This window comes from Heteronotia binoei, chromosome 8 (assembly GCF_032191835.1).
Source record: "Heteronotia binoei isolate CCM8104 ecotype False Entrance Well chromosome 8, APGP_CSIRO_Hbin_v1, whole genome shotgun sequence".
Taxonomy (NCBI): Eukaryota; Metazoa; Chordata; class Lepidosauria; order Squamata; family Gekkonidae; genus Heteronotia; species Heteronotia binoei.
The window spans coordinates 84,572,174-84,599,293 of record NC_083230.1 but is presented as its reverse complement, the minus strand read 5'-3'; the positions used below and the strand labels follow the sequence as shown (position 1 = coordinate 84,599,293).

The 27,120-nt window shown below is 44.7% G+C and overlaps 1 protein-coding gene across 2 annotated transcripts; it reads left to right on the top strand.

Moving 5' to 3' along the window:
• On the top strand, nucleotides 1-26,969 carry GGA1 (golgi associated, gamma adaptin ear containing, ARF binding protein 1). Of its 2 annotated transcripts, XM_060245494.1 has the most exons (18): nucleotides 1-165; nucleotides 2,806-2,890; nucleotides 5,143-5,218; nucleotides 7,527-7,625; nucleotides 9,824-9,947; nucleotides 10,941-11,041; nucleotides 13,904-13,984; nucleotides 14,887-15,024; nucleotides 17,448-17,529; nucleotides 18,031-18,138; nucleotides 18,357-18,512; nucleotides 20,166-20,230; nucleotides 20,880-20,960; nucleotides 21,780-21,949; nucleotides 22,071-22,357; nucleotides 22,979-23,148; nucleotides 24,804-24,914; nucleotides 25,245-26,969. In XM_060245494.1, exons 1-18 carry the CDS (start codon nucleotides 135-137, stop codon nucleotides 25,353-25,355), a joined length of 2,076 nt encoding a protein of 691 aa, XP_060101477.1. In that variant the 5' UTR covers nucleotides 1-134; the 3' UTR covers nucleotides 25,356-26,969. The 2 variants fall into 2 exon arrangements, with proteins under 2 accessions (XP_060101477.1, XP_060101478.1); XM_060245495.1 differs by lacking the exon at nucleotides 20,880-20,960 and having other exon boundaries at nucleotides 8-165.
• The last annotated feature ends 151 nt before the right edge of the window (nucleotides 26,970-27,120 follow it).

Genomic DNA, 27,120 nt, shown 5'->3' with positions numbered 1-27,120 from the left:
TTTCTCCTGTGATATTCTAGGCGGTTTTCTGAGTCCCTTCTCTATGGCTTCGCGCCACCGATCCAGGAGGGTGCCGAAAATCTCGTTCCCTTAACCGAGAGGCTGTGGCGGCGGGGGGAGGGGCGACTGAGCTGATGGAGGCGGAGACGCTGGAGTCGAGGATCAGTGAGTGGGGGAGGCGCCTCCGGGGGTTCACGCCCAAAGGTTCTCTGGCTGGCTCGGAGGGGGGTTCCCACTCCTCCCCACCCCCCCCCCCCCGTATCTTCACTGTCTCCATTTAACAGTTGGCATTTACTTAGTAATCCCTGGGGGAGTGTTTTGCTGGTTTTCCAGATAAAAAGTACCGTCGAGAATCTTCTGAGAAAGGGAGCAGAAGTGGAGAGGCTGGCATCTTGTGTGTGCACACCCCCCGAAAAAGTGTTCCCTTTTCCCAGCGGAGTCTGTTTCCTTGCTCATTAGTCTAGGACATAATGGGAGGCATTCTGAGCAGGTCTCCTCAAAAGTGAGCTCGATGTTATGCAGTGGGACTTACTGTCAGCAACATGTCTTTAGGATTGATGCCTTAATTATCTCTGTCCAACCTGCAGGGATCTCTAAGATTCAGTAAAGTTGGAAAAGTAGGCTCATTCTTTGTATGTATGCTTGCAAGAACATCTCATTTGAATAGTATGAGGCTTAGTCCTGTCAGTGTTCTCAGTAGCAAATGAAACAGTCATTAAAAGATTGGAGAAGATTCATCCACCTTCCAAGCATATTTTATCCACTCTGGTTTTAAGTGTCATGGGGTGGTTAAAGTTGTGTTAAAGTATTTGGATTTTGAGTTGTGTCCTTATGTGTTTGAGTGCTACAATTGTTAAGTGAATGTTCTTCGTTGGACCTTGGGCTTGGAGCTCTCTCTGTGTGGCTATGGCTGTGTAATGAAGCAGGCACTCTTCCATAGAAACTCTGAGGGTATGTTGAAATTTAAGTGCCAGAAGATGTTTTGAAGTATGTATTGAGGAAGAATCAACATGGATTCTGTAAAGGAAGGTCTTATCTCACTAACCTTTTAGAGTTCTTTGAGGGGATGGACAAACATGTGAGCAAGGGTGACTTAGTAGATGTTTACCTAGATCTCCAGAAAGCTTTTGATAAGATTCATCATCAAAGGTCCCTAAGTAAGCACAGCAGTCATGGGATAAGAGGACTAGATAAGTCCTCTTGTGGATTAAAAACTGGTCAATTAACAGGAAACAGGGAGTGCATGTAAATTGGCAGTTTTCACAATGGAAAGTGGTAAGCTGTGGGGTACTGCAGGGTTTGGTACTAGGTCTGGTGCTTTTTAACTTGTTCGTGAATGATTTGGAGTTGTGAGTAAGCAGTGAAGTGGCTAAATCTGTGGATGACAGTAACTTGTTCAGGGTGGTGAGAATCAGGAAGGATTGTGAGGTGCTCCAGAAGGATCTGTTGAAGTTAGGTGAGTGGGCATCAGTTTGGCAAATGAGGTTCAATGTAAGCAAGTGCAAAGTAATGCACGTTGGAGCCAAAAATCCTAACTATACATTGATGGGGTCTGAAGTAACTGACTAGGGGAGAGATCTTGGACTTGTAGTAGATAACTCTCAGAAAATGTTGACTCATTGTGTGACTGCAATAAAAAGACAAGTGCTATGCTAGGGATTATTAGGAAGGAAATTGAAAACAAATCAGCCAGTATCAAAATGCCCCAGTATAAATTGATGGTGCAGCCTCATTTGGAATACTGTGTACAGTTCTGGTTACCACGCCTCAAAAAAGAAAAAGGGCAAAAAAGGGCAACTAAAATGTTTAAGGGAATGAAACATTCTGTCCCTCTCCCTACTATGAAGAAAGGGAGCAGAAGAGTGGAGAAGTGTGTGCGCACACACACAAAAAAGTGTTCCCTTTCCCTAGCACAATCTGTTTTCTTGATAATTAGTATGGGACATTCAAGCAGCAATTCTGAGCAGGTCTGTTCAGAAGTGAGTCCCATGTTATGCAGTGGGACGTACTGTCAGGAATGTGTCCTTAGGATTGGTGCCTTAATTACCTCTGTTCAACTCACAGGGATTTCAAACTAAGACTCAGTAAGGTTGGAAGAGTAGGCCAATGCTTTGCATGTCTCCTTGCAAGAACATCTCATTTGAATGGCATGAGGCTTAGTCCTGTCAGTGTTCTCAGTAGCAAATGAAACAGTCATCAAAAGGTTGGAGAACATTCACCCACCTTCCAAGCATATTTTATCCACTCTGGTTTTAAGTACCAAAGGATGGTTAAAGTTGTGTTAAGGTACTGTTTTCTGCCATTCGTGTTCCAGTCCGCAGATACCGCTCATGCCCATATGTTGCTATCTTCTGCTAAATCAGATCACTGAGCCTTCTATTGCATTTCTGCTGACTATGACTGACAGTGGTTCTCCGTGACCATGGGCTATGATTTTATCCTTGTCTTGTTATTGTTATCTGTGGTCCTTTGCAGTAGAACTGCTAGCAGCTGCACCTGAGATCATCTGCATACAAAAGGTGTCCTCTACCACTAACCTTTTGCCCCCTTCCCAAGCTGCTCCAAATATTGTACTGGAGCCAATCAGCTTTTCTTGCTGGTGGAAAAGGAAGGTACACCAAATGGGCTATGCTGGGGATTGTGGGACCTCCAGGAACAAAAGCGGTGTTGACCAGAGGCTGTAGTAAGGAGAAGAAGTCGGTGAGAAGGAGTGAAAAAGCTGGCAGGATCCCTCCAGCTGCCTTTTTTCTGCCACATTTGATCTCTTTCCCCTCATGGTAACTTTCTTTTTTTCTTCTGTTCAAGACAAGGCGACAAATCCTCTGAACAAGGATCTAGAATGGGACAGCATCAATGCTTTCTGTGATCAGCTTAATAAGGAGCTAGAAGGGTTTGTATGCCTATCCCCTTTTTCCACCAAATGTCATTTGTTTGCGAGTGTTAGAAGCAGATAGTGTCACCTCGATCAGTAAAAATAACATTGCTAGTTTGTGGAAAGTATTGGCAAACATACAAAAAAAATAAAAACCAGCAGGTTCTGGTGGGGAGATCTATTATATTGTTGTATGCGGTAGCTAGGAGTTGTAGAATGTAGAAAACAAGCAGTAAAAGAAATAAATTAGGTGTTTAGTGAAGGAATTGTTGAAGGTATGGTGTGCATAAAACCATATTTAAAAAATTGTCCTATAATGCAGCATGAAAGGTGGAGAAATCCTTATCTTTAAAAGAAAGAATTGCTTATTACGATCAAAGACCCATAGGTAAATATATTACAAGAAATGTTACAAGGGAAATCTCTATCTTGAGTGGGTGAATATTATGTAAAACATGTGGGCGTTAGCTAGTTGAAAAGGATAAATTCCTAGGTTAGATTATTGTAAACAAAGAGTGTTTAAGGAAGTAAGAAGTTGATGCTCTTATCTTTGTCAGTGTTTACTCAGATTCCCTAATGTGGCATTTGTGGGTTAATAAGATTTTTAAGTACAGATGATTTGTAGGATTCAAAGTTAGGCTAGTGCCACAGTTGCATTCCGATCATAAGAGCCATGGTGATCTAACAGACAGGAATCTTGGCCAATGCATCATTGGGGTCACCTTCTGTCATGACTCAGAGGGGTCTTACCGATTGCTGCTACCACTCTGGGTTAAGGGTCCCCCTTGAGGAGGCCCAGAGTTCCCTCCCAAGCCCTTCAGACCTCCTGTAGCTTAGGCCAAATAATAGGTGTGAGGACCAGGCAGAGTGAACAACAAGGGGAAAAAAGGTTTATTTAAAAGTCAGTGCAATATAACAAGCAAGGTGCATAAACAGTAAAAGGGTGAAGGAAAAATAAGCAAATGTCCTAATGCATCTATCTATACAGTCCCTACTCTAATACCAACACTTACCCCCTTGGGTAAGGGAACTTTCCCTTCTGCAAACTCTCCAGGCACAGCCTGCCTCTAGCTCAGCCTTCCAGGGAAAGAACACCCCCTTCCTGGGCTTGTTTCTTTTATCTTCTCCTCCCAGGCCCCACCCCTCTCTGGGCCAGTTTCCCTCCAAAACCTGACCACCCAATCAGAGGGGATCCTGGGAGATGTAGGCTTTTCCCTGTAATTCCTAGGCAGGCTTCCCTGGGGCTTGCAGGCCTCGCTAGGCCCAGGATCATGACACCTTCTTTAAGTCACTGTTTCTTATCTTCAGTTTTCCAGAGCATAATCTGACTCATCCATCCGTTGCATTAATGAACGGGACAAATATCTTTAAAGCAGGAGCTCTGCAAAATTTAGAGGGCATTGAGATGTTGCATGAATCAGCTTGGAAGGAGGGGAAATATGAAGACCTGACTGTATCAATGAGAGGAGGGATCCATGTATCATTGGCGTATTCAAGTCTTCCCCCTGCCATATCAGGCAGTGCTTAATTGAGAGGTGACTAGGTTTCTTATAGCCCCAGATTTGAAAGCTCTTTCTCCAGTGGCTTAGTGCAGACTGAAAAACATTCTGCATGAGTTTGCAGCAACTGATTGTTATGATTACTGCTAATAATACATAGCTCTCAGAGCAGAGCCTTCTTGTTGAAAGAAGCTACTTAGCCAGCCTCCACCATCGCTCAGAAGTACTGCAAGCCAAACTGAAGAAAAATGATCTGGGGCTGTGGGAACTAATTGAATTAGATCCAGAACAAAGTAGGGAGAGTGTTAGGTCACGGGCAATTGCCCATTTTCAAGTTTTAAACCTTCAAGCCCAAAAACTAAGATTCGTGTTTAACCCAACTATAATTGGGGGAAGTATTTGTGAATTTTCAGCATAGTGCAGGGGGTTGGACTAGATGGCCCTGGAGGTCCCTTCTCTCTATAATTCTGTAATTGAAGGCTTCATAACAATAGCTTTCCACAGCAAGAGGCCATATGGGTAGAGTATCAGATTAAGCTCCAGGAGAGCTAGGTTAAAATCTTCTCTTGGCTGTGAAGGCTATTCACTGTCCGTCAAGCTAACTTACCTTGCAGGGCTTTTCTACTGATATAATGGGAGACAGGAGAAGAACTATGTGTGCCATCCTGAGCTCCTTTGAGAAAGGGATGGGGCTAAAATGTAATAGAAATTTGATAGCAAGCAAGATCTGTGTCACAGCTTCAATAACCATTCCTGTGTCTTGGTATTCAGCCCTCCCCTTGCTACCCGGCTTCTAGCCCACAAGATCCAGTCTCCACAAGAATGGGAAGCCATTCAGGCTCTCACGGTAAGAGTTCATGAGCTCCTTATTGCCGGCTTGGTGAAAGGCTGTGGGAAAGTCTATAGAATGTCTCTGCATACATGCCATAACAGTGCCATCCTAAGGAGGTCTCGTCAGAATCCTATGCAAGTCTGTTCACTGGGGCTAACTCCATGGAAAGCATTCTTAGGATGTGTACTTTAAGTCTGTTTGAGAGGTATTCCCATTTTTCACTTTGGGTACCACCTTTGGATGGATTGGAATGCTGAATGAGTTGTCTATCCTTGCACCCCTTGGAGAACAATCTCTTTTAGGGCTGAGAGCAATCCGTTCAATTGGGTTGATTTCACTTCCTGTTGCAGGGTACTTATCCAGCTGCCCTGAATGTTCATAGGTTGCTCTGTATATCAAAGGGGATCCCTGCACATACCAATTCCATTGCTCTGTATCTCTGACATAAGTGGCATCTTTTCAGGGATGATGTGAGAGTATAACTCAGAGCAGGAGTAGACTACTTGTTCAGTGCCCATGATAACTGTCAAAACATATTGTTAACTTACATTGTATTGTGCACATGAATAATATAGAATTAGTGGTGGAAGGGATCTGATGATCATGTAGTCCATCCTAAACCAGGATTCTTCTATTCAAGATTCAAAAGAATAAAGTAATCCACATGATTAAAACAATTGAACCATGTAAGGAAAACCAGTGTCATGTGGTTAGAGCTCATTGGATAACCTTGGGCCAGTCATTTTCTCTTAGCCTAACCTACCCCACAGAATTGTGCAAAGGATACTTAAAAAAAATAATAGATAAATTTTTCCCTCCAACATCCAGCTCGTTTATATGTATCTTATCCCTTCTGCTCATAAAGTAATCTCTGTTCCAGATCAAGCAGGGAGGGTCCTTTGTTGAAGCGAGGAAATATCTTGAAAAGCTCTTTATGAAATAATCCAATTAGATTTTGCAACCAGTGAAATTGTTCCAGAATTTCCATCACAGAAATTTTCTCCCAGTATAATGTTATTAAAGGAGAATTTGTTGACAGTGATGCTTGGCCTTTTCAGACAGTGGACAAAGCAGTATATGCAACAATCCAGTAATATCACTTCTTTGGACATAAACCAAAGTATTGAGAAGTGCTGGTTTAAATGACTCATTGGAACTAGTTGTCTGTATATACATACTAAAGCTGCATTTAAGATCTTTCTTAGCTCGTATAATTCCTACTGATAATTGAGACTTTGGATCAGGTGTCTAATAAGAAGAGTCAAAGGCATTATTTTGTGTCTAATGAATTCCCCTCAGCTGTGTACTCCTCAAAGGAGAAATGAGGGATCTTTGAGTCCCTGGGAAGAACAGGGGCTGATTTTGTGGCGTGCTGGAACTTGTGCCACTTCTAATAAGGGCTTTTGGAATGGATTGTCAGCTTACACAAGTCATTTTTTATATCTATGTTTTAGTATAAAGAAGTGCATTCCAACCTCAGGGGTGTGCTTCAATGCACCTGTGAAGCAGAGGGCAATCCTGCATTGCGTGCTGCTGGTTGCCTTTGATTATTTCTAGCCTCATAAGAAGGGAGAGATAACTCATACATGAGACCAGACGGGGGCCTAAAATAAGGCTGTGCTGGACCCTATTTATAGTAGCCATGTGGGTAGATTTACTGCCTTGATAAGAAAGCAGAAGCACAAATGGCTTTGCACCAGAATAAATAATGTGGGTGGGGTTTGGCAATCAACATCAGCCTTCCAGACCAGGGCCTGGCAACCCTAGCAGTTTGTGGGGTGGGACTGGGGCAGACAGGATGTCATGCCGTGTGTCAAAGTCATGTATGGACAGAACTCTGGATGTGATACTGATGTTACTGTGGAAACTCTATGGTATCAACAGTATCTGCTTTTTCCTTAAATCATTTGTATTCTCTTGGATGAGGGGTTGTGACTCAGTAGCATCTGCTGGGCATGCAGAAGGTCCCAGGTTCACTCCCTGACATCTCCAGCTAAGAAATGGCCAGGTGGTAGGTGATATGAAAGACCACAACCAGAAACCTTGGAGAGCTAGCCTGAGTAGACAGTACTGACCTTGATGAACTCATGGTCTGATTCAGTATAAGGCAGTGTCACATGCCATGTATCTCTTACTGAGAGGCAGGCTTTGTACTGTTGCCCTGAGCAGGGAAGGAATCTATTTAATGCAATCTGAAGGGAATGCTTCATATGGATGCTCTGTGGGTAGTCCCCCCTCCCCTTATTAAACTGCATCCTGGAGCAGGAACTGGGGGGAAATGGACTCACAATGCCTGAATTTCTCGGCCTTTGCTCTCTTGCAGGTGCTGGAGGCCTGTATGAAGAACTGTGGCAAGCGCTTCCACAACGAGGTGGGCAAGTTCCGCTTCCTTAATGAGCTCATCAAAGTGGTGTCTCCGAAGGTTGGTCTCATTGCTTGGGATGGCAGGGTTGGGGGGAAGAGGGCAGGGTTGGTGTAATTTTCATTGAACAAGCAAAGAAGGATAATTTTGTACTCTTTGGGCCTTAACAACCTGGAATGAAGAGAAACAGTAGAAAGTAGCTTAGGAAAGAAGGTTAGTTTAATGGCTCATGACTGATCAATCTAAAGCTTTGTGGGTGCTCTGGGAAATACAAGGGGCTACTTACAGGCACAGACTTGCATCCACTCTGGTGTTGGAGACTCAGTATGCACTCTTGGAATGCGTGGGCAAAGCTGCTGCAGCATTTAAATAAATGGCAAGCCCTCTGTATCAGTGGGAGTTTGTTTTATATGTGCTTGGAGGTCTGGGCTCTTTCATACCTTACACATGTTCTGTCATTGAAAGGAATTTAATTTATATATGTCTGTTTGTGTTCCTCTGTGTGTTTTTAACAAGGCCCAGGGCGGCTTTTGAATTCCCTTTCCCCGCTCTCCTAGAGGAAAGAGCAGATTCCCATCTACTGGCAGCTACTACAGGTCACTGGAGACAGGGGGACTGCCTTGGCTTGCATCACCCTCTGTCCGCAGAGAACAGGAGGAATCAACAGGAGCCAGAGAAACTCCTAGATTTTTTAAGATCACGTAATCTGGAAACAGCTTCTTTTGCATGCTAAGGAACAGCTGACACTATCTGGTTAAGCAATTACGCAGTTTTAAACAAAGCTAGTGGGTGTTGCGAAGGGTAAAGATAAGACCTCTCTTGGAGCAAAGTATTGTCCTAAGTAAGTGAATCTGGCACCCCTCCTTCAACTTCCTTTACTTGTGATAGCAGCATGTAGAAGAGAATCTGCTCACTTCTCTAGTATTCTGAAATGAACAGAGGATGATTTAGATATATGTGTATTAGACTAGTCATAAGTGAACCCACCTTTTGGCTCTGAAGCATTAATGTGAATTATGGAAACGACCTGTACTATGTAGGATTTATTCTGTTCTGGCTAGCGATTATTTTCTTCTCCCTGTGTGTTTTAACACCTTAGCCATCTTGAGATACCTTAAAGCAGGGGTATCAAACTCATTTGTTATGAGGGCCGGATCCTGATAAATGAGATCTTGTCGGGCCGGGCCATGCGTGTCATAAAATGTAATGCCAAGTAGTAGATATATAAATTTTATAAAGGACACAGACAAACACAAATATATTTTTTAAAATCTTAAAATATGCTTAAAAGATTAGCACTCAGCAATATTTTGTTTATTTAATAGACTCTGATAACCGACACCTCTTGCTCTGAATTATTGCATCAGAATCTGGAGACAATATGTGTGCTGTAGCAATCTTGTGTATGCTGTTCAGGTGTTAAGGTGTGTGTGTGTAAGTTTCAAACCTACTTTTGATGTATTGACATTCGTTACAGAAATGTCATGGTCAGTGCTTTGAGCCTAAGAGGGAAACATGAAATGGCTGGGCATTGCGAGCTTTTGTACATAAGTTGCTTCATGTGCTGGTCAGTCAATGAAGAAAATAGAGGCTTTGCTCTGTAGCTTTTGTGCAATTGAGCAAGCCTGGCAAAACAAGCTGTGATGCAGAAGAAAGTGAGAGAGAGAAAAAAGGAAGCCTGGCAAACTAAGCTGTGATGCAGAAGAAAGAGAGAGAAGAAAGCAGATGACAGTGAGTTGCTTGTGGGCCTTCTGGACACCTGATCTGGCCCTCAAACTGCATGTTTGACACCCCTGCCCTAAAGGATACTCTTGGGGCTGCTGTTGGAACAGAGTGCTGAATTAGATGGACTGCTAGTCTGATTCAGCAAGGCAGTGCCTAATATTCCTGATTATGGGGAAATTATTGCTTTTCTAGGTTTTCTAACCTTACCTGTTAATGTGACTGGGAAGAGTTTGTATTCTGCCCATTCTCCTTTTAGGTCTTTATTCATGGCAGTATGTACAAATAACAATTCTTACCAGTAGTAAAAGTGACCGGTGATAGCAAATAAGATTTCAGTGTGGCTTTGTGTCCTGCTGGCTGAGAGTGCCTGATTAACGTGTTGACTGTTGTTCTCAGCTCACTCCACTCCAACCAACCAAGCTCACCTCATGCTTGAGTACAGAATTCCCTGAGATCACTGTTCAAGCTCCCCTCCCAGGATTTCCTGAATGTAATCCCTTTGTATTTGACACTGTATTATTGTCTCCTCTCAGTATCTAGGAAGCAGGACTTCAGAGAAAGTGAAATCAAAGATCTTGGAGCTGATGTATAGCTGGATGTTGGGGCTGCCACATGAAGTAAAAATTACAGAGGCCTATAAGATGCTGAAGAAGCAAGGTAAGCAATCTCCCCAGCTTTGTCATTCTGCTGTCTGTGTGGACACAAACCAGCGTCACTTCCAAAGCTGAGCTAAGGTTCTGATTTCTTAAAATCATACATTATATGACTATTAAATCTGAAGGCACAATGGCATGGCCTTATCACTCTCCAAAACAGTACCAAAGAGGAGCTCGGTATGGTTGAGGCAGTGTTGAGCTTTTGCTTTATATCTTAAGTGTTGTAACGTTGACTGGAATGATTACTGAGGAGAAACAGTTGCACTGTATATCTGGGCAGGAGGGGAAATGGTTTATGCACTGGTGCTAGTGATGGGACTGTGAGTGACCTGGGGCAATATGTCCAAATTTCAGTTACTGTACTTATTTATCTCCCCCCTCCCCTTCAACTCTTGAAGGGCTTATTGGAGAAGTTCACTGGCTTATTGAAGAAGGTCTGACAGTGCACTCACTATCTATCCAGCAATCAGCCTCTAATTGCTGTCACTGAGGGCAGATTGGGTGGGCATTGTTTTGGGGGGTTTTGTCCATATGCTTGTTAAAGGAGCAGCCGCTCTTGTTCATCAGCATTTTGCCTGCTGGATTTCCTCTTGTGTGGATTTTGTTGTAGTGATGACATTTATTTCTATAGTATAACACTTTTGTCATAGCTTTAGTAAAATCACAAGAAACTGTAAAGAAGCTAGGATTAAATGCTGTGAGCCTAGCCCTACACTTACCACTCTGTAGTCTGATTAACCTATTGAGTACTCCAACTGGTGGAACGGGGGGCAGCAGATCATTACAAGAAGCTCCTTTGGTCAATGTTGGGAGGTAAAGAAGTTGTGTTTTTAGATGGGAAAAAGGGAATAAGAGATTCTCAACTTTTAACATGGCAGGTCATAGGGGAAGAGGCGCTGTTAAGCTATCATTTCCTGATTTTTTCAGGTAGCATCTCTAACCCATACTGATGGGACATGGACTATAAATTGGTAAAAGCTTTCTTGCCTTGCAGGGATTGTGAAGTGTGATCCCAAACTGCCAGATGATGCACCCTTTCCTCTGCCTCCCCCTAGGCCAAAGAATGTTATCTTTGATGATGAAGAGAAATCCAAGGTAAGGTCTAACCAGCTACCAAAATGTCTAGAAGCTTTTTATAAGCTTCTGCTTGTGTGCGTTGTTATCCCACAGCGGAGCCTTCAGTCCTGATGTTGGAACCTCAAGACAGCTTCTAATCTGAGAAGAAAGGTGGCAAGGGGATGGGGGAGTCCAAATTTGACACTTTAAGAGTGTGTGAGAGTGTGTGTATGTGTTTATATATTCATTCATTCATTCTGCAAACAGTTTCTTCGTAGAGTGTGTACTTAATCATTTGTTTTATAAGTGGCCTCTCAGTTTAAACCTGTAGTGTTACTAGTTCTTAGGTAGTTAAGGCAGGACTTGACAAATCCCAGTTGCCAGGTTGCCATGGTACCTAGAAATTTCATTGGAGCACCTAGTATTTTCAGCAGTGATTTCATTGTAGTGTTTCTCATTGGCCGAAGTACAAAGCTTATTATTTCACAGCATAATATGTTTTGCTGTATGATATAAAATGCATGTGTATAAAGTTCTTGTCACTGCTGGTTTATATGTTAACTTCCACTCTGGTGTATTAATCCATTTTTTAAACATCAGTTTTCTATACTGGCTTCAGTATTCCAATGTGGAGCTTTTTAAAACAATGAACTTATGATAAATTGGGGTAAAGTAAGTTTAGGGTTAGAAGCCAACTTCTTGTTGTAGTGTTGACATTTACAGTTACTATTACATTTATTTCTATAGTATAACACTTTTGTTGTAGCTTTAGTTAAATCACAAGAAACTGTAAAGAAGCTAAGATGAGGCTAAATGGTACCCATAATGTGAAAAATGTGGCAGTTAAAATACGAAACTCTGGAGTCTGAATGATGAGTCTGGCTCCTTAATGTTTTGGGCTGACTCCTCAAGCCAGGGAAAACTTGTCAAGGCCTGAGTTGTGTTACAGGTCCCAGACTGCTTTCTTGATCTACTTTAGTTTGTGTGCCTCATTTAAATTATTGGTTAAGGATCTGGCACTAGTATCTCCCTTTTGGTTGTAGTTTTTCCATTGCATTAGAATACGAGATCCACTGCCTGATGTATTTAGCACCTGTGCCATCTGGAATAGTGGACTATCTCTGTTATCAATTTCATAGCAGTAGTCATCTCCTAAACACTTTCAAAGTCTGTCTTGTGGATCAGGTTGCTTCTGTTTTCTGAAATGCAAGTTTGCTCTGATGTTAGCAAAACATTTATCTGCATGACAGTGCTCTCCAGAGGACCACTACACAATGTATTTGGCATTTCTCAGACAAAAGACTACTCCACATGCTACAAACCTTCCCCATGAAAAGCACCTCTGTGTAAAAATTAGCATGAATCCTACATGTGTATCATCTTGTCTGAGTCATCTCGTAGTCAGATACTTTTCCATGGTTGAAAGCTATATATGGCTATGACATTCTATACATAGGTTTGACGTGGTAAATGCCTATAGAAGTGTAAAAAAAATGGTGGCTCAAAGTGTTTGTGGTTTCAGGTATGTAGGAAAAAATAGAAACTTTCTCAGAGTTTCCCTTGTGGTTGGAACAACTCCTTGGGTGATTCAGATGTGAGTTTGCAGCAGATTAGAATTTTATAGTTGACTTTTCTGCCTAAAGCTATTAATTATAACAGTGACGGATGGTTTGAGCATCGCTCACTCCTCTTGTAGGCTTGTCTGTTTTTGCTGGTTGATTGAGTTTGGATTCCTTGATACTTCTGGTGATTTCATCCTATTAGACATCCTGTTTCCCAGAATTGTTTCCAAGGGAGGGAACTCAGATTTTCCAGAGTACATGTTACTGTCTCATGCCCTTTCAAATCACACCCGATACTAAGGCACCAACCTGGTTCTAGGATTGTAGGAGGCTGGCAATGGCCATGATCTGCTGATTCTTCTTTAGTTTGCTTTTCTACTTGACAGTTTTGTCTGAAGTGGAATTGAGTGTGTATTTGTTTTTCCATTGCTATCAGGGCTTTTTTTGTAGCAGGAACTCCTTTGCATATTAGGCTGCACACCCCTGATATAGCCAATCCTCCAGGAGCTTACAGGGTTCTTAGTACAGGGCCTACTGTAAGCTCCAAGAGGATTGGCTACATCATGAGGGTGTGGCCTAATATGCAGATATGTTCCTGATACAAAAAAAGCCCTGCATATATCGAGGGAGACCAAGGCTGAGCCCCTTGCAGGTGCTGAGCTCTTCTACAAATTCATTACAATGAGCACCTTAAATTCTTCAAGCGTTCATCTGGATGTGAATGAAGATTAAGAATTCACTGGGCTTAAATCTGTCATTTATAGTTAATGTGTGCTAATAAAAAGGATGCCATTGATGGTGGGGTTTTAATGTGGATTTAGTAATTTTACATTGCTGATTTTGAACTGGCTGAATGCTCTTTTATATTCCTTCATCAGGTTCCTGCAACTGATAAGAAATTGAAATGGGAGAGTAGGCCTGCACACCTTGTAGAGCCCCAGGTCAGCCCACTAGTCATGTCCAGTAGTCCACCACGATTCAGAAGTTCTCCCACAAACACAGGAAGGTCACTGGAACTCCTGCCAGATCACAGTTTGTGGCTGACGGGTTGTGCCAAGTTTGTGGTGGGTTACAAGGTGTGCTGGTCAGTGCTTCAGGAAGAGCAGATGGAGTGAAATTTATCTCCACTGATACCTCCCAGCTCATGTTTTGAAGTGACACATGAGGTTTGAATGTCCAAGGAGTGGTTTAAAAAACATTCCATTGAGGGTCGTGCCTGCCCATTCTGCAGTTCTCAGACTTGTTCCATTCTGACAAGCTCTTCTGTTTCTCAGTGACCTCTGTAAATCAGTCCCTGCCATATCAGGCCTGCCTTTCTCTGACCTGCGTGTCTTTGCAGATGCTGGCTCGCCTGCTGAAAAGCTCCCACCCTGAGGACCTCCGGGCTGCCAACAAGCTAATCAAAGAGATGGTTCAAGAGGTAAGTGTTTTCACATGAGAAGTGTTTCTGCCCCAGTCTCTCAACTGGGATTGTTTCTTTTAGATGCCAGTCTTCCTCCAAGGAGTTCAGATTAGAATAATGCCATCACAACAACCAGAACTTTTTTGGAGCAGGAACTCATTTGCATAGTAGGCCACACACCCCTGATGTAGCCAATCCTCCTGGAGCTCACAGTAGGCCCTGTACTAAGAGCCCTGTTAGCTCTTGGAAGATTGGCTACATCAGGGGTTTGTGGCCTAATATGCAAAGGAGTTCCTGCTACAAAAAAAACCCCTCTGACAACAACCCTGTGAGATAGCTGAGGTTGAGCAAGAGTGAGCTGCATAGCTGAGCAGAGATGAGAACCTCCATTTCCCCAGTGCAACCCTATCTGGCTATGGCACCTATACAGGCTTGTGCACTGTGAATGGCTAGAAGGAATGTGTTTGTATTTTTCACCTGTTACATTTTTCTCATTGTGCCTGTGTGTGGCACGTGGGAGGGGTGTTCCTGAAATTCAAAAGTCGTTTGGTATTGTACTGAGGGTGAAGAGAGCTAAGTGGATAACCAAGAGTTCTCTAGGTCTACAGCCTAGCTAAAAACTAATGTTAAACTAAGATGGCAGCTATGTTCTCCCACTGTGCTGTGGTCTTGATGATAGCGCCATCAAAAAGTGGAGATCCTTCCAAATGCCAATCAAGAAGGATGGGCCTTTTGTATTTGCTTATTCCAGCCATCCCAGTCTCCAGAGGGTTACGTTCTAAATAAAAATTGGTTGGTCTTAAAGGTGCAACTTGACTCCTGCTTTGTTCAGCTGCTTTATACCAACACGGCTGCCTGCTTGGATCTATCCAGAGGGTAAAGGCAGGGGAAAGCTGCTCTCACATTTATTCTCCTTCTAGGACCAAAAAAGAATGGAAAAGATTTCCAAGAGGGTGAATGCCATTGAGGAGGTGAACAACAATGTGAAGCTGTTGACTGAGATGGTGACGAACTACAGCAAGGGGGAGACAACAGAGAGTAGTGAGGACCTCATGAAGGTGAGAAAGGGGGTCTGAGTACAGACTTTGGATTGGTCATTCATGTAGCAGTCTTGTTCACCAGAAGCAGCAAATGCCATCTGCCTGATTCCGTGAAAAGGCTGAAATGGTTCATTTAATGTGCACTCCTGGAGGGGGGCGGCAGTTTTTGTGTCATTTGAAAAGTACGTAATATTTGTGAACTTTAATTTAACAAAGCTGTTCACTGACTTTGGAACTGGAAGGTCTCTCCTCAGAATCCAGTTTATGCTTAGTTGTCTAGTTGAAAGCTCCCTTACACCTCTGAGACTACAAAGCTGCTGAGCTGAAGGAACCAAGAACATATCTACCTGCTAAGCACTCTGATATGAGACAGATGTGTAACTTGCTGCCAGATTACAGTCACACAATGACCTATGACCATAAATATAGTACCTATACTTAGCAATTTTACCACTGTTTACGTGTGCAACTTGTACTACAAATTGTCTCTGGAAGTACAGCTTCATTTACTACTCACTCTGCAGTACTGATGTTTGAAATTCCTCTTCAGTTCAGCACATATTTTGGAAGGACCTGTTGATCAGAGCTAAATTTCATGCTTTGCATGCATAAGGTCCCAGGTTCAGTCACTGCCATTTCTAGTTTAAAGGGCCCTGGTAGCAGGACATGCACCTCAGACCTTGGGGAGGAGTCATCAGTTGGAGTTAGATGGGCTATACTTTGTTAGATGGACCAGTGACCTGACTCTGTATAAGGTATATTTATTTATTTATTTATTTTAGTGAATTTCTATTTCGCCCATTCCCCATAGGGCTCAGGGCGGAGTACAGCATATAATAAAACAACAAAATACAATAAAAGCATTTTAAAACAGACAACTCAACAGCACTCAGATTACCATGACATCACATATTGCCCAGCCTAGCCATCTCACATCATGATATCTCATAGGGATGGCAGATATTATTCCAGTTCCTAGCACAGATGACAGCGTTGGCCAGGGAGGCCAACCAGATCAAGAATAGACGCCCGCAACCTCAGCTAAAAGCCTTGCGGAACAGCTCCGTTTTACAGGCCCTATGGAAGGCTAATAAGCCAGGTAGGGCTCGGATCTCAATAGGGAGCTGATTCCACCAGGTTGGGGCCAGGACTGAAAAGGACCTGGCCCTAGTTGAGGTGAGGCAGGCGTCTCTTGGGCCGGAGACAACCAACAGATGTTGGGAGGCCAAACATAACGACCTCCTGGGCATATTTGGAAAGAGACGGTCTCACAGGTATGTTGGTCCCAGGCCGCGTAAAGCTTTAAATGTAAGCACTAGAACCTTGAAGCGGATCCGGTGCTCGATGGGCAGCCAGTGCAGACTGCGGAGCACCAGTCGAATGCCCACCCGTAAAGGTGGTGCAGTCAGCAGGTAAGCCACTGCATTCTGCACCCGCTGCAGTTTCCAATTCAGTCTCAAGGGTAAGCCAGCACAGAGCAAGTTACAGTAGTCTAGTCTGGAAGTGACCATTGCATGGATCACTGTAGCCAGGTCCTGGGGGGATATATATAATGCTAGCTGCCTGATCTGCTGACGATAACAAAAGGCAGATCTGGCAACCATCGTGATCTGGGTCTCCATGGAAAGGGAGGCATCCAAGGTCACTCCCAAGATCCTCACCTTTTGGGCTGGCACCAGTGTGGCACCGTCCAAAGCGGAGTTGGATGCCCATACCCACCCCACCCCGACTCAGATACAGGACCTCCGTCTTAGCTGGATTCAGCTTCAGCCGGCTCTGTTTTAACCACCCAGCAATGGCTCCCAATGCCTCGGACAACTGGTCAGGGGCGGCGACAGGCCGGCCACCCATTAACAGATAGAGCTGGGTGTCATCAGCATACTGGTGGCAACCCAGCCCAAAACCTCGGGCAATCTGGGTAAGGGGACACATATAGTTGTTAAATAATATTGGCGAGAGAATGGCTCCCGGCAGCAATCCACATACAAGTGGATGCCGCAAGGAAGTCTGCTTGCCAAGCACCACCCTTAGTCCCCATCCCAGGAGAAAGGAGGAAAACCATTGTAAGGCCAACCCCCAAACTCTGGCAATGGCGAGGCGGTGGGTCATAAGGTCGTAATCGACTGTGTCAAATGCTGCTGACAGATCAAGAAGTATCAGCAGCACTGACCCACCTTGATCCAGATGCTGTCTTATGTTCTATTTCTACTTGCTTTGTCTGTGTTAATTCTCAGCAGGTTCATTTGAGTACCATTATGGTCCACATTGTCTTCCTCCCCCTTTTTTCTTTTTAATTGCTTTCATTTGATTTACATCATAAATTGCGTTCACATCAAATACACATAACTGCAATACTGTATTCAGGCAGTAATTAACATTATGTTCTTTTTACTTGCTGTAATGTCCAGGGTAAGCATTGTAATACTGAATTTCTCCGACAGGAGCTGTACCAGCGTTGTGAGCGCATGAGACCCATGCTTTTCCGGCTTGCCAGTGACACAGAGGACAATGATGAGGCTCTAGGTAAGTGCAGCCAGACAGCTTAGCCTCTGGCTCTTCCCCAGGGTTGTATGCATCATGTTTTTGGATGCTTGTAGATACAGTCTAGAGAAACTACTAGCTCTTTCATGTTCCTTTGTGGCACACTGTAACTGTGATTGTCAGGATTAAAATAGGAATGGGACTTGATCTCCCATAGTTATCAATTTTCTCTCAGTTCTGACAAATTTCCCTGTTCTCCCCCAAATCCTATTTGCAGCATGCACAGCTTTATATTGTCCAGAACAAGTGACTCTCCTGGATAGAACTTTGTTTTGAGGGAAGATCTCCAGGAGTTTCTGTGCAGGGCATTCATGCATACACTAGCCTAAATCCCACATTGCCTTAAAGTCTCTTTATCTACACTGGTATTCCTTTAAAAAAAAAAGCCCAAATTGAACAACGGAATAGTACAACAATTTCAACCAGGCAATTGCAAATTAATCACACTTTCCCTTGCAATGTTGTTGTCCTTTTTTTTTACAGCGGAAATTTTGCAAGCCAATGACAACCTCACACAAGTGATCAACCTGTACAAGCAGATTGTGAAAGGAGAGGAGATAAATGGCGAGGCTGTGGGTGGCTCCCTCCGAGGTGAGGCTGCTGGGGGACAGAGGCTGAGGGGCACTTGGCCCTTTCTGAAAGGTGAACCCGAAAAGTAAGAGGTTGGGCATTCTACAGAAAATCGAGGGTTTGATCAGTCAGAGCAATAATGTGGGATACTGCCACAAGCATACTGGAATGATTGCTTAGTGGTATGGTTTTCTTCCTCATCAGTTCCTCTTGACTATAGGTTGTGTTTCTTCACACAGGCAGCACTTCTGCACTTCTGGACCTCTCAGGATTGGACATGCCATCCGCTGCCCCCTCCTACCCAGCCATACCAACTTTCTCAGGTGGCTCCATAGCACCTGTGCCAGAGCAGTCCAGCTCTGCATCCTTGCTAGATGATGAACTCATGTCCTTAGGTGAGTCCGGGACAATGTTTTGAAGTTAGTGTAGAATGGAAAGTGGTTAACGTGAAAGCAACGTGTGGAATGGTGCAGGGCAAGTAGAAGGGCCACCATTGTCATGAAGCGTAGCTATCCTGCTGGTTTTGTAATGTCAGGAAGAGGTCTCTTGTCTTCTTGATGAGCATTTGGGGCAGGTTCTGGTATATTTTTTTTCAGAGTCAGGAAAAACGCACTTTGTGACTTGCAGGGTAGTCTTAAGCATAGTTGCACCCTGCTAAGCCCCTTGACTGTAGAAGGGAGCAAGTCTCCAGAGGATTGCACTGTGGGTAGTACTCATGTCAGGCCTATACAGCTCTGAATCCTTTTGGGAATTTCAGATGCGGCAACCCTGTTTGTGAGTCAAATTTGTGTGTTACTATGTATGTTCTTTTGCTTATATGTGTGCAAATAACTTGTATCTTAAATTAACATCAAAACAAGGCATTTCTATAAAAAGTATAAAATATGAGCGTCCCCTGCGTCTGTCTGCTTATGAAAAGAGCAGCTGTTTAAAGGAAAAGTAGCTATTTGCAAGCCTCTGTAGATTCTGTTCTTGAGTGGCCGTGCACCAGTGGATTTTAATTCTGTCTCAGTGCTTCTCAGCTCCAAGTATGTGAACCACTCTCCCCTCTAAGCAGTGTGCATGAGGCCACTAATTAACACAGGAAGCTCCGCTCAACAGCAATCTAGAGCCATGCAGGGTCTTGCACTGCCCATTGCCCATTTTAAGATTGCAGCAGTTATATTCTGCTTAGGATGTGAATTGCTCCAATCAGTGTGGGGGGGGGGGAAATAGAGGGAGCATTGTGAAGTATGTTCTCAGTGGGGGCTTGCTTCCCTCATGTGCTAAGATACTGAGCAGAAATCTATTTTAGTGGATGTTTCCTGTTAAAGAACTGAGGTTGTGGGTGTGCACGGAGCAGAAAAGCTAAATTAGCTTTGGACTCGAGACCTGGAGCGTGCACACAAGACCACACACCACAAATACGCATGAACCATCCAGCCTTTTGGAATCTGCCAGAACATGTAAAGGATGTTATTTTCCTCTCACACCTTTAGTACATATACGTGTATAAATGGATAGTTGCATCTTTGTTTATATATTTGGGCATCTTGGGAATACATGTCCCAGAAGGATGCACCTGTCCGAGATGTAGGCTCTTTTGCCTACTGTGACTTAGTTCAGGAAGACATCTCTTCAGGGTTTGTGTCAAGTCCTGAGACTTGCTGGGTGACCTTGGGCCAGTCATTCTCTTTCAACCTAACCTATCTCACAGGGTTGTTGTGAAGATAAAGGGGCAGGGTAGCAGCGGTTGCTATGCCATGCTCTTTAGAAGAACGGTAAGCTAAAGATGGAACAATAAAATCTTAAAAATTCATACCCAAGAACCCGTTGAACAAGCCCAGGGATTTAACTTTGCCCCAACAGCAGCATGATAGATCCTGAACGCCATTCTCATTAGAACGAGAACAAAGAGGAGGTTGGGGGGGCATCTCTCTTTGCCGTTCTTTCCAGTCTTGTGGAGTTGTGAGTGGCAGTTCAGCTTGGGCAGAGGATGTTCAGAGTCCTCATGCCTGGCATCGTGGGACTTCCTTTCTCATGTCTGCTCTTTCCATTCTCCTCTCCAGGGCTTAACGACCCAGCACCACCGTCAGCCCAGGGTCCAGATAATGGTGGTTGGAACAGTTTCCAGGTAAGCAACTTGGTTATGGGGAAACTGTGAGGATGCTCTTGGTTGAAAAACACCAGCCTAAAAGATTTTAGTCTAAGGGAAAGTGCTGAGGCACTGGACTTTGCAAAGCTTGTGTTATGTAGGGATGATGGTAAGAACTGAGGCCTGAGCCCAACTGGATTAACTTTCAACTCTGGTGAATGTGTTCTGCAATACTCACATTAGATGACTGTGTATGTGTGTATTGCTCTATGTACATGAACTGGCTGGCCGCATTTCCCCATCACACATACATGGAACAAACACACATACACACACCCCCCACACACTGTTCCCTCTAAACTGAGTTAGTGTGAGCTAGCGCACAGTTTTTTTGCCTCTGGCTCACACGTTTTTGACTTAGCTCACAAAAAATGGCCCCAGAGCAAACTAATTTATGCAGTAGCTCACATCTTTAATGCTACTAGCTCACAACTTTAGTGTTAGTAGCTCACAAAGTAGAATTTCTGCTCACAAGACTCCACAGCTTAGAGGGAACATTGCCCACACATATGATCATTCACTTTGCTGGTCTTGCATCTTGGTTGCATGCCGTTTCCACATTGATGTGACCTGTATATCAGAAATCCTGAAACTGTGAGGTTGTCCTCAACATCTTCTTAAACTCCAGGTTGGTGGATCTTCTCTTGGGGAAAAGGGGGAGGAATGGAGCCTCAGTCAGACCAGAGCCAGAGAAGAAGCTTCGTTGCAGGTAAAATAAACCCTTTTTCCTCCATGATCTTTGTGAGAGGAGAGGGAACTCCTGCTTCCATGGAGTAAGAAACAGAAGGACCTGGGCAACTTGAGGCTCCCTCTTTCCCTAAAAGCGTCCTCTTAGACAAGCTACTTCACCAGATGTGGAGCTAAGCTTTCTAACAGGGCCATCCTAAAAAGAGTTACACCCTTCCAAGTCCACTTAAGTCAGTGGGCTTAGAAGAGTGTAACTAGTTCATATGGCTCTGCAACCCTCACAGGTCAGGATGGATTGGCCTCCTTGGGAAAGAGAGGGAACCAGAGATGTAAAAGCCCCAGAGAAAAAGCAGCACAGAAGGATATGAGGCGGGGAAAGAGACAGAGTTTTACTCCCTCAAAATATATTCCTTGTGTATACTGTAGACATGTGCAACATATTTGCAAGCATATGTTTATTCTTTAAATATGAACAATTTTGGCAACAGTTAATATGCTATAATGTGTTTGATGATTAATCATAAAAGAGTTCAGTGTGTTCGATATTATAACATTTAACTCAATATCCAGATATGGCGGTAGTCCTGTTGTGAAGGTATAAAATTGTTTCTTCCCAAATAATGCCTTTTCATATTGATTTTATTTATTTCATTTATACCCCACCTTTCCCCACAATGGGGACCAAAATGGTTTACAACATTCTTTCCTTCTCCGTGTTTATCCTGGCAGCAACCTTGTGAGGTGTGTTAGGCTGAGAGCAGAATAACTAATAACCAGTTGCAAATGCCTGCTGGTTTGATTGTCATTCTTTTGCTTTGCTTTTCTTCTGTTCTCGCCACAGTCATCTGACAGCCCTGAGCTCGGCCCTCCTTCGCTCCCAGTGGGGAAAGCTGATGCTGGACTCCGCACTGCAGTGCCTCCCACCACCACCAGTGGCCTGGATGACCTGGACCTTTTGGGCAAGACTCTGTTGCAGCAGTCCCTTCCACCAGAGTCTCAGCAAGTCAGATGGTAGGAAGCAAGGTGGGGAAGGGCCAGGAGTGACTTCAGGCAGGAGCTAACTTCCAGGTGGAGTGCAGGTAAGTCACATGCCTCTTGTTGCAACAGCCTGTGTCTCTTGTCCGCTTTGCAGGGAGAAGCAGCCGCTACCTCGGTTAACGTTGCGTGACCTCCAAAACAAGAGTGGCTCCAGCCCGTCTGTGACCACCAACAGCACCCCACCCCATTTCCAGAGTCTCTCTGCAAACTTTCCTGTCCCCCTGCCCCTGCCTTCAGAGCAACCAGCACCCATTGTGGTCTCTCAAGCGCCTCCTGCACCTTCCACAGCTGCACTTCCCACAACTGGCCTTCCTGCTTCAAAAGCACCTCCAGAAATCTCTCTGTCAAATGTCACTGTGCCTCTGGAGTCTATCAAACCAAGTGAGTTGGACAATAGCCTTAACCTGCATCATGTGGCTTGGCTCAGTTGCTTAAGACGTGCACTAAAAGGATCGCCCCTCTGCTTGTGGGGTGGGTGGGAATGGAGCAGCCATGGTGGATTGATGGCCCTAGCTCACAGCAAGGTGTTGGACTCAGTAGCCTGATCAGCTCTGTAGTGGACCGGGGGGAGGAATAGCCCACCACATCCCATCAGTCAGAAGTCTGCTGAGAACACATTCTCAACAGCATAATTTGTGTTCACAAAGTACAAACACAGAGGCTACACAGAGCAGCTACCTTACTGGCTGTTGTGGCTGTCAGTCTGCCTGCCCTTGGAAACTGGCTTCTTCAATCATGAAGTCTTTGGCACTTGTTGGAAGACATTTGTATTGAGCCTGTCTTTGGGGGGGCCAAGGATAGACTAGTAAAAGGGAAGGGCTTATTTAAATGTGCTTTGCTATTTGAATTGTAATGGCTTATTTCTATTGCTTTGCTTTTTTTTTTTCTTTACACCTTCCCTGTGCATTTGAGGTAGAATGCCCAGTGTGTTGGTATTTAGCCACAAAGTGATTTAATCCCTCTCTTTGTTCTGTGCTCAATCCTGACATGTCTTTGCTCCAGGCAATATCCTCCCAGTGACTGTATATGATCAACATGGTTTCCGTGTCCTCTTCCACTTCGCCAAGGACTCTCTGCCAGACCGGCCTGATATGCTGGTGGTGGTCATCTCCATGCTCAGTACAGCCCCCTTGCCCATTAAGAATATCATCTTTCAGTCTGCTGTCCCAAAGGTGATGTCTTTATGGTGGGAAAATAATGTCGTAACCATTTCTTCCTTGCTCTTCCCCTCTGCAGTTCCTCTGTATCTAACAGAATTGGCTCTCATTGGCCTGGTAAAATCCTTTCTAGCCAACAGATCACTGGTCTGTTACTAAGGCTTCTTTGAGGAAGAAGACAGCAAATTAGCTTCCCCTGTTAGAATGCACTGCCAGTATCACTTGAGCTGCCCACTGGCCCTACAGCTTCTGTTCCTCCATACTTGCTATAATGTCTGACAACTTGGGCCAGAGAGGGGTGATGTTGTAGGAGAGGCCCTTAGCTTGATATTGGAGAATGTGATTTGCTTGCAGAAGGGCCCTGGTGCAGTCCCCAGGATCTTCACTGGAGGGATATTAGATAGAGGGCAAGGGACACCTTCTCTGTGACCTTGGAGATCTGCTGGGGCAGACAGTGTCTACTGCTGGAGTAGACATCCTACTTTTCTTCCATCATGGAGCCCAAAGAGGCCTGCATCAGGTTCTCAGGAGGTCACCCATTCAGACACTGATGAGATTCAGACTAGCTTAACTTCAAAGTTACTCTTTTGTTATAGTGTAGGGATGGCCAAACTGTGGCTTCGGAGCCACATGTAGCTCTTTCACAGATACTGTGTGGCTCTTGGAAGTCCCCACCACCACCCAGTTGGCCAACATGGAAAAGGCATTTCTGTCTTTAAATCACTTCTCCATGCCAAGCCAGTTGGCAGTTTGGAGAATGCATTTAAAGTTAAAGTTGCTTTCTTTCCCCCTCTCCCCCCCTCCCCATCTATTTGCTTTCCTCCCTCCCTTCTCCCTCCCTTCCTACCTTCCTGTCTTGCAGCTCTCAGACATCTAACATTTATTCTATGTGGCTCTTATATTAAGTAGGTATGGCCACTCCTAGTATAGCAATTAAAGTGTATGACTAGGACTTGGGAGACATGGATTCAATCCCTACAAAGCTGATCAGTTGTGCTTAGGCCAATTTCTCAGTCTGACCAACCTCATTAAGTTGTTACGGGTAGAAACATGACAGATAGATACTGTGTGCCTTCCGGCCATCCCCCTGTAATGACTGGTCTGACTCAAAGTAAGTCAGTTTCATAAATGAACCTATGAGTCACTGGTTGTGGATCCTTAAGGAGATGCATTAATCAAGGAAAACCATTGCATAATTTCACATTTCTTGTGATCTGTTCTTAGAAGGTTGCAGCTTATAGAGGCTATATACGTATGAGAGAGAGATAGTTGCTGCAGTCATGAACTAAAATATCCCACAGATTGAGTGACATGATATCCAGGAGGAACTGTTTTAGGGCAGTACTTAGGTGTTTGGAGCTGTTCCAAAAGTTGGTTCGATGTTGGTTTATTTGTTTGTTTAAAACATTGATATCTGGGGCTTTCTCAACTCAAAGTAGCTACCAGTGATCAAATATACATATCAGAAAACCAACAATTAGACCAGTTCTTAAACCAGTGGTCTACATAAAATCAGAAAAACTTTAAAGGTTTTTGAGCAGCAGTGGGAGGTAAAAGGAGGGGGGAAGGCAGCTAGAAGGTTTTCAGCCAAGTGATCCCGCTGGCCTTTTGGCCCACTGGTGGGTGCATGAGGTTTTCTTAACTGATGCAGTCATCCCTCATTTTTGCAGGTGATGAAAGTGAAACTGCAGCCACCATCCGGAACAGAGCTCCCAGCTTTCAACCCCATTGTGCCCCCCACAGCCATCACCCAGGTCCTCCTGCTTGCAAACCCACAGAAGGTAACAGCGCATTCTGAATAGCGGGGCGGGGGGGAGCTCACATTGGTTGCCCAATTTGAGGACTGGGTAATGCTCTTCTCAGTAACTCAGAATCTGTCTGGGGTAGGGAGGAGTTGCCCTCTCTTCTCCTAACAGTCCTTGCTGTAATTGTGATAAATCTCCTACATGGAATTGGGTTATTTATTGGATGCCTTTTTGCTGAAGCCCTCTTTTCACCCTCCCCGCTCTGTTTACAGCCTCCTTTCTGATGGGTGGTGGTCACTGCCCTACACCCCGCCCCCCCCCCCCCGCCTGCCCTCCTAACTGTGGTCCATCTTTCCTTCTGTCCAGGAGAAAGTGAGACTACGATACAAGCTGACCTTCACCATGGCAGATCAGACCTACAATGAAATGGGAGATGTGGACCAGTTCCCCCCTCCAGAGTCATGGGGAAATCTCTAAGGCTGCAGCTGGTGTGCTGCGTCTGACTTCTACGGATTCTCCCCCCCTAGGACAAGGGCCTTCCCAGGGACGGCTAGCACTCAGACTCTGCTCTCAGACTAGAATGCTGGCTGTCAGCAGTTTGCTGTGTCTGGAGGATGGCAGGCAAATGAGAAGGGAGGAGGTGCCTGTTTGGGGGGTTGGTGGAGCTGCTGGGATGACTTGAGTGAGTTGCTCTCTGTTCTTCTACTTTGCTTTCTGGGCCCCCACCCTCATCTCGCTTTCCCATGTGTGCCTTTTCTTTCATGGAAAGGTGCTGATGATTAATGCTGAGGCTGGCTCTGAAACCTGGCCCCAGGGACAGACTCTTTGGTCCTCTTTTCTTTCTTGCTGAGGTTATGTCGGACCTTTGCCCCTCAGTTCTTTAGCACTCCACGAGCAAACCTAAAGTGCTGATCTCTCTGGGTTGGTGCAGGGAGTGGTGCCTCTTGCCATGTATCTCTGCCCCCAGGACACCAGGTTGAATTTGTGGGCTTGGGTGGGGCAGTTTTGACATAGGAGCTCCTGCCAGCTCATTCCTGTCTTCGAAGGCAACAGAACCTTTGAGATGGTGGGTCTTTCTTGCTCACAGGGCACTTATTCTTCCAACAAAATGGGCATGGGCTGATTTCCCCCAGTTTGCATGTTAAGCTGCTAGTGAGCAAAATCTGAGTAAGATGGCAGGAAGGAAGGAAGCCTCATGTGTTTAGTCTAATAAGCCTTACACAAGAAGGATTAGTGTTATGGCCTTACAGGGCAGTTATGAGGCAGGGATTGTACTTTTGTGGGTGTTGCAGCCTGCTAGGCTGACTGTGTGTGGTTGTTCTACTCCACAGCTTCCTTGATCGGCAGGGAATGGACATCCCAAGTAGCTGTTGGGAAAGAAACTGGGGGAGGGCAGGTGTCCCACTCAATGCTGGTTGTGGCGTGTGGCAACCCTGCATCTCTCCATATTATGAATTCCAGCAGTTAAGACTTGTGTGGCACAGAAGCAGGACCTGTCAGAGGGATGTGTGGAAGAGGAAAGGTTGGCACAACCAACTTTGTTTCCCCACGCATTCGTGCCAGCTGCAGGCACCCCTCTTTTCCCTCTCACAAGCTGGCGTGCTCACAGGCAGCGAGCAAAGAAGGACACAGCCTGTATGACTAACTTTATCCTTGTGTCATGAGCACACTGCTTATGGAAATGCCTGGGAGGGAAGGCTTGGTTTGCTGTTTGCTGAGTTACTCTGCAGGAAGGGGAGTTGGGCTTTGTGGACAGGAGCGGTGCACAGGACTCGAGGGCTGGGCTGGCATTTCTACCTACGTGGGATTGTGCACCTGTTTTTGCATAGTGGCTGGCTACTTTTGGTAGGGAGGCCTTTCTGAAGCGGGGTTTCTGCTGTGACTGGATACTTTTACTTTCTGGTCCCTCTTTCAGGGTTATATCTCTTCTCCCCCTCCCCCATCTCCGTTTCTCTTTTTAGATTCAGTTTGGTTCTTGAACAGACTTTTGCATATTTTTGGTGCAAATTCTGCACATGGAAAAGGACTTTAAAATAGACTGTGTGTGAAATCTGCTGTATTGATGGGAAATAAAGAGATTTCTTCCCTAAAGTGTGTCTTTAGAGCAAGACCAGTTTACAAGGGCATGAGAGCTGTTGGTCGAATCTTATCCTAGCGCATCAAATAAGCCTTACTTTTTCCTCTGCTGGGAACATGAAGATTTAGCTTTTTCAGCCTAAAGGAGCCATGTTCAGATGACCAG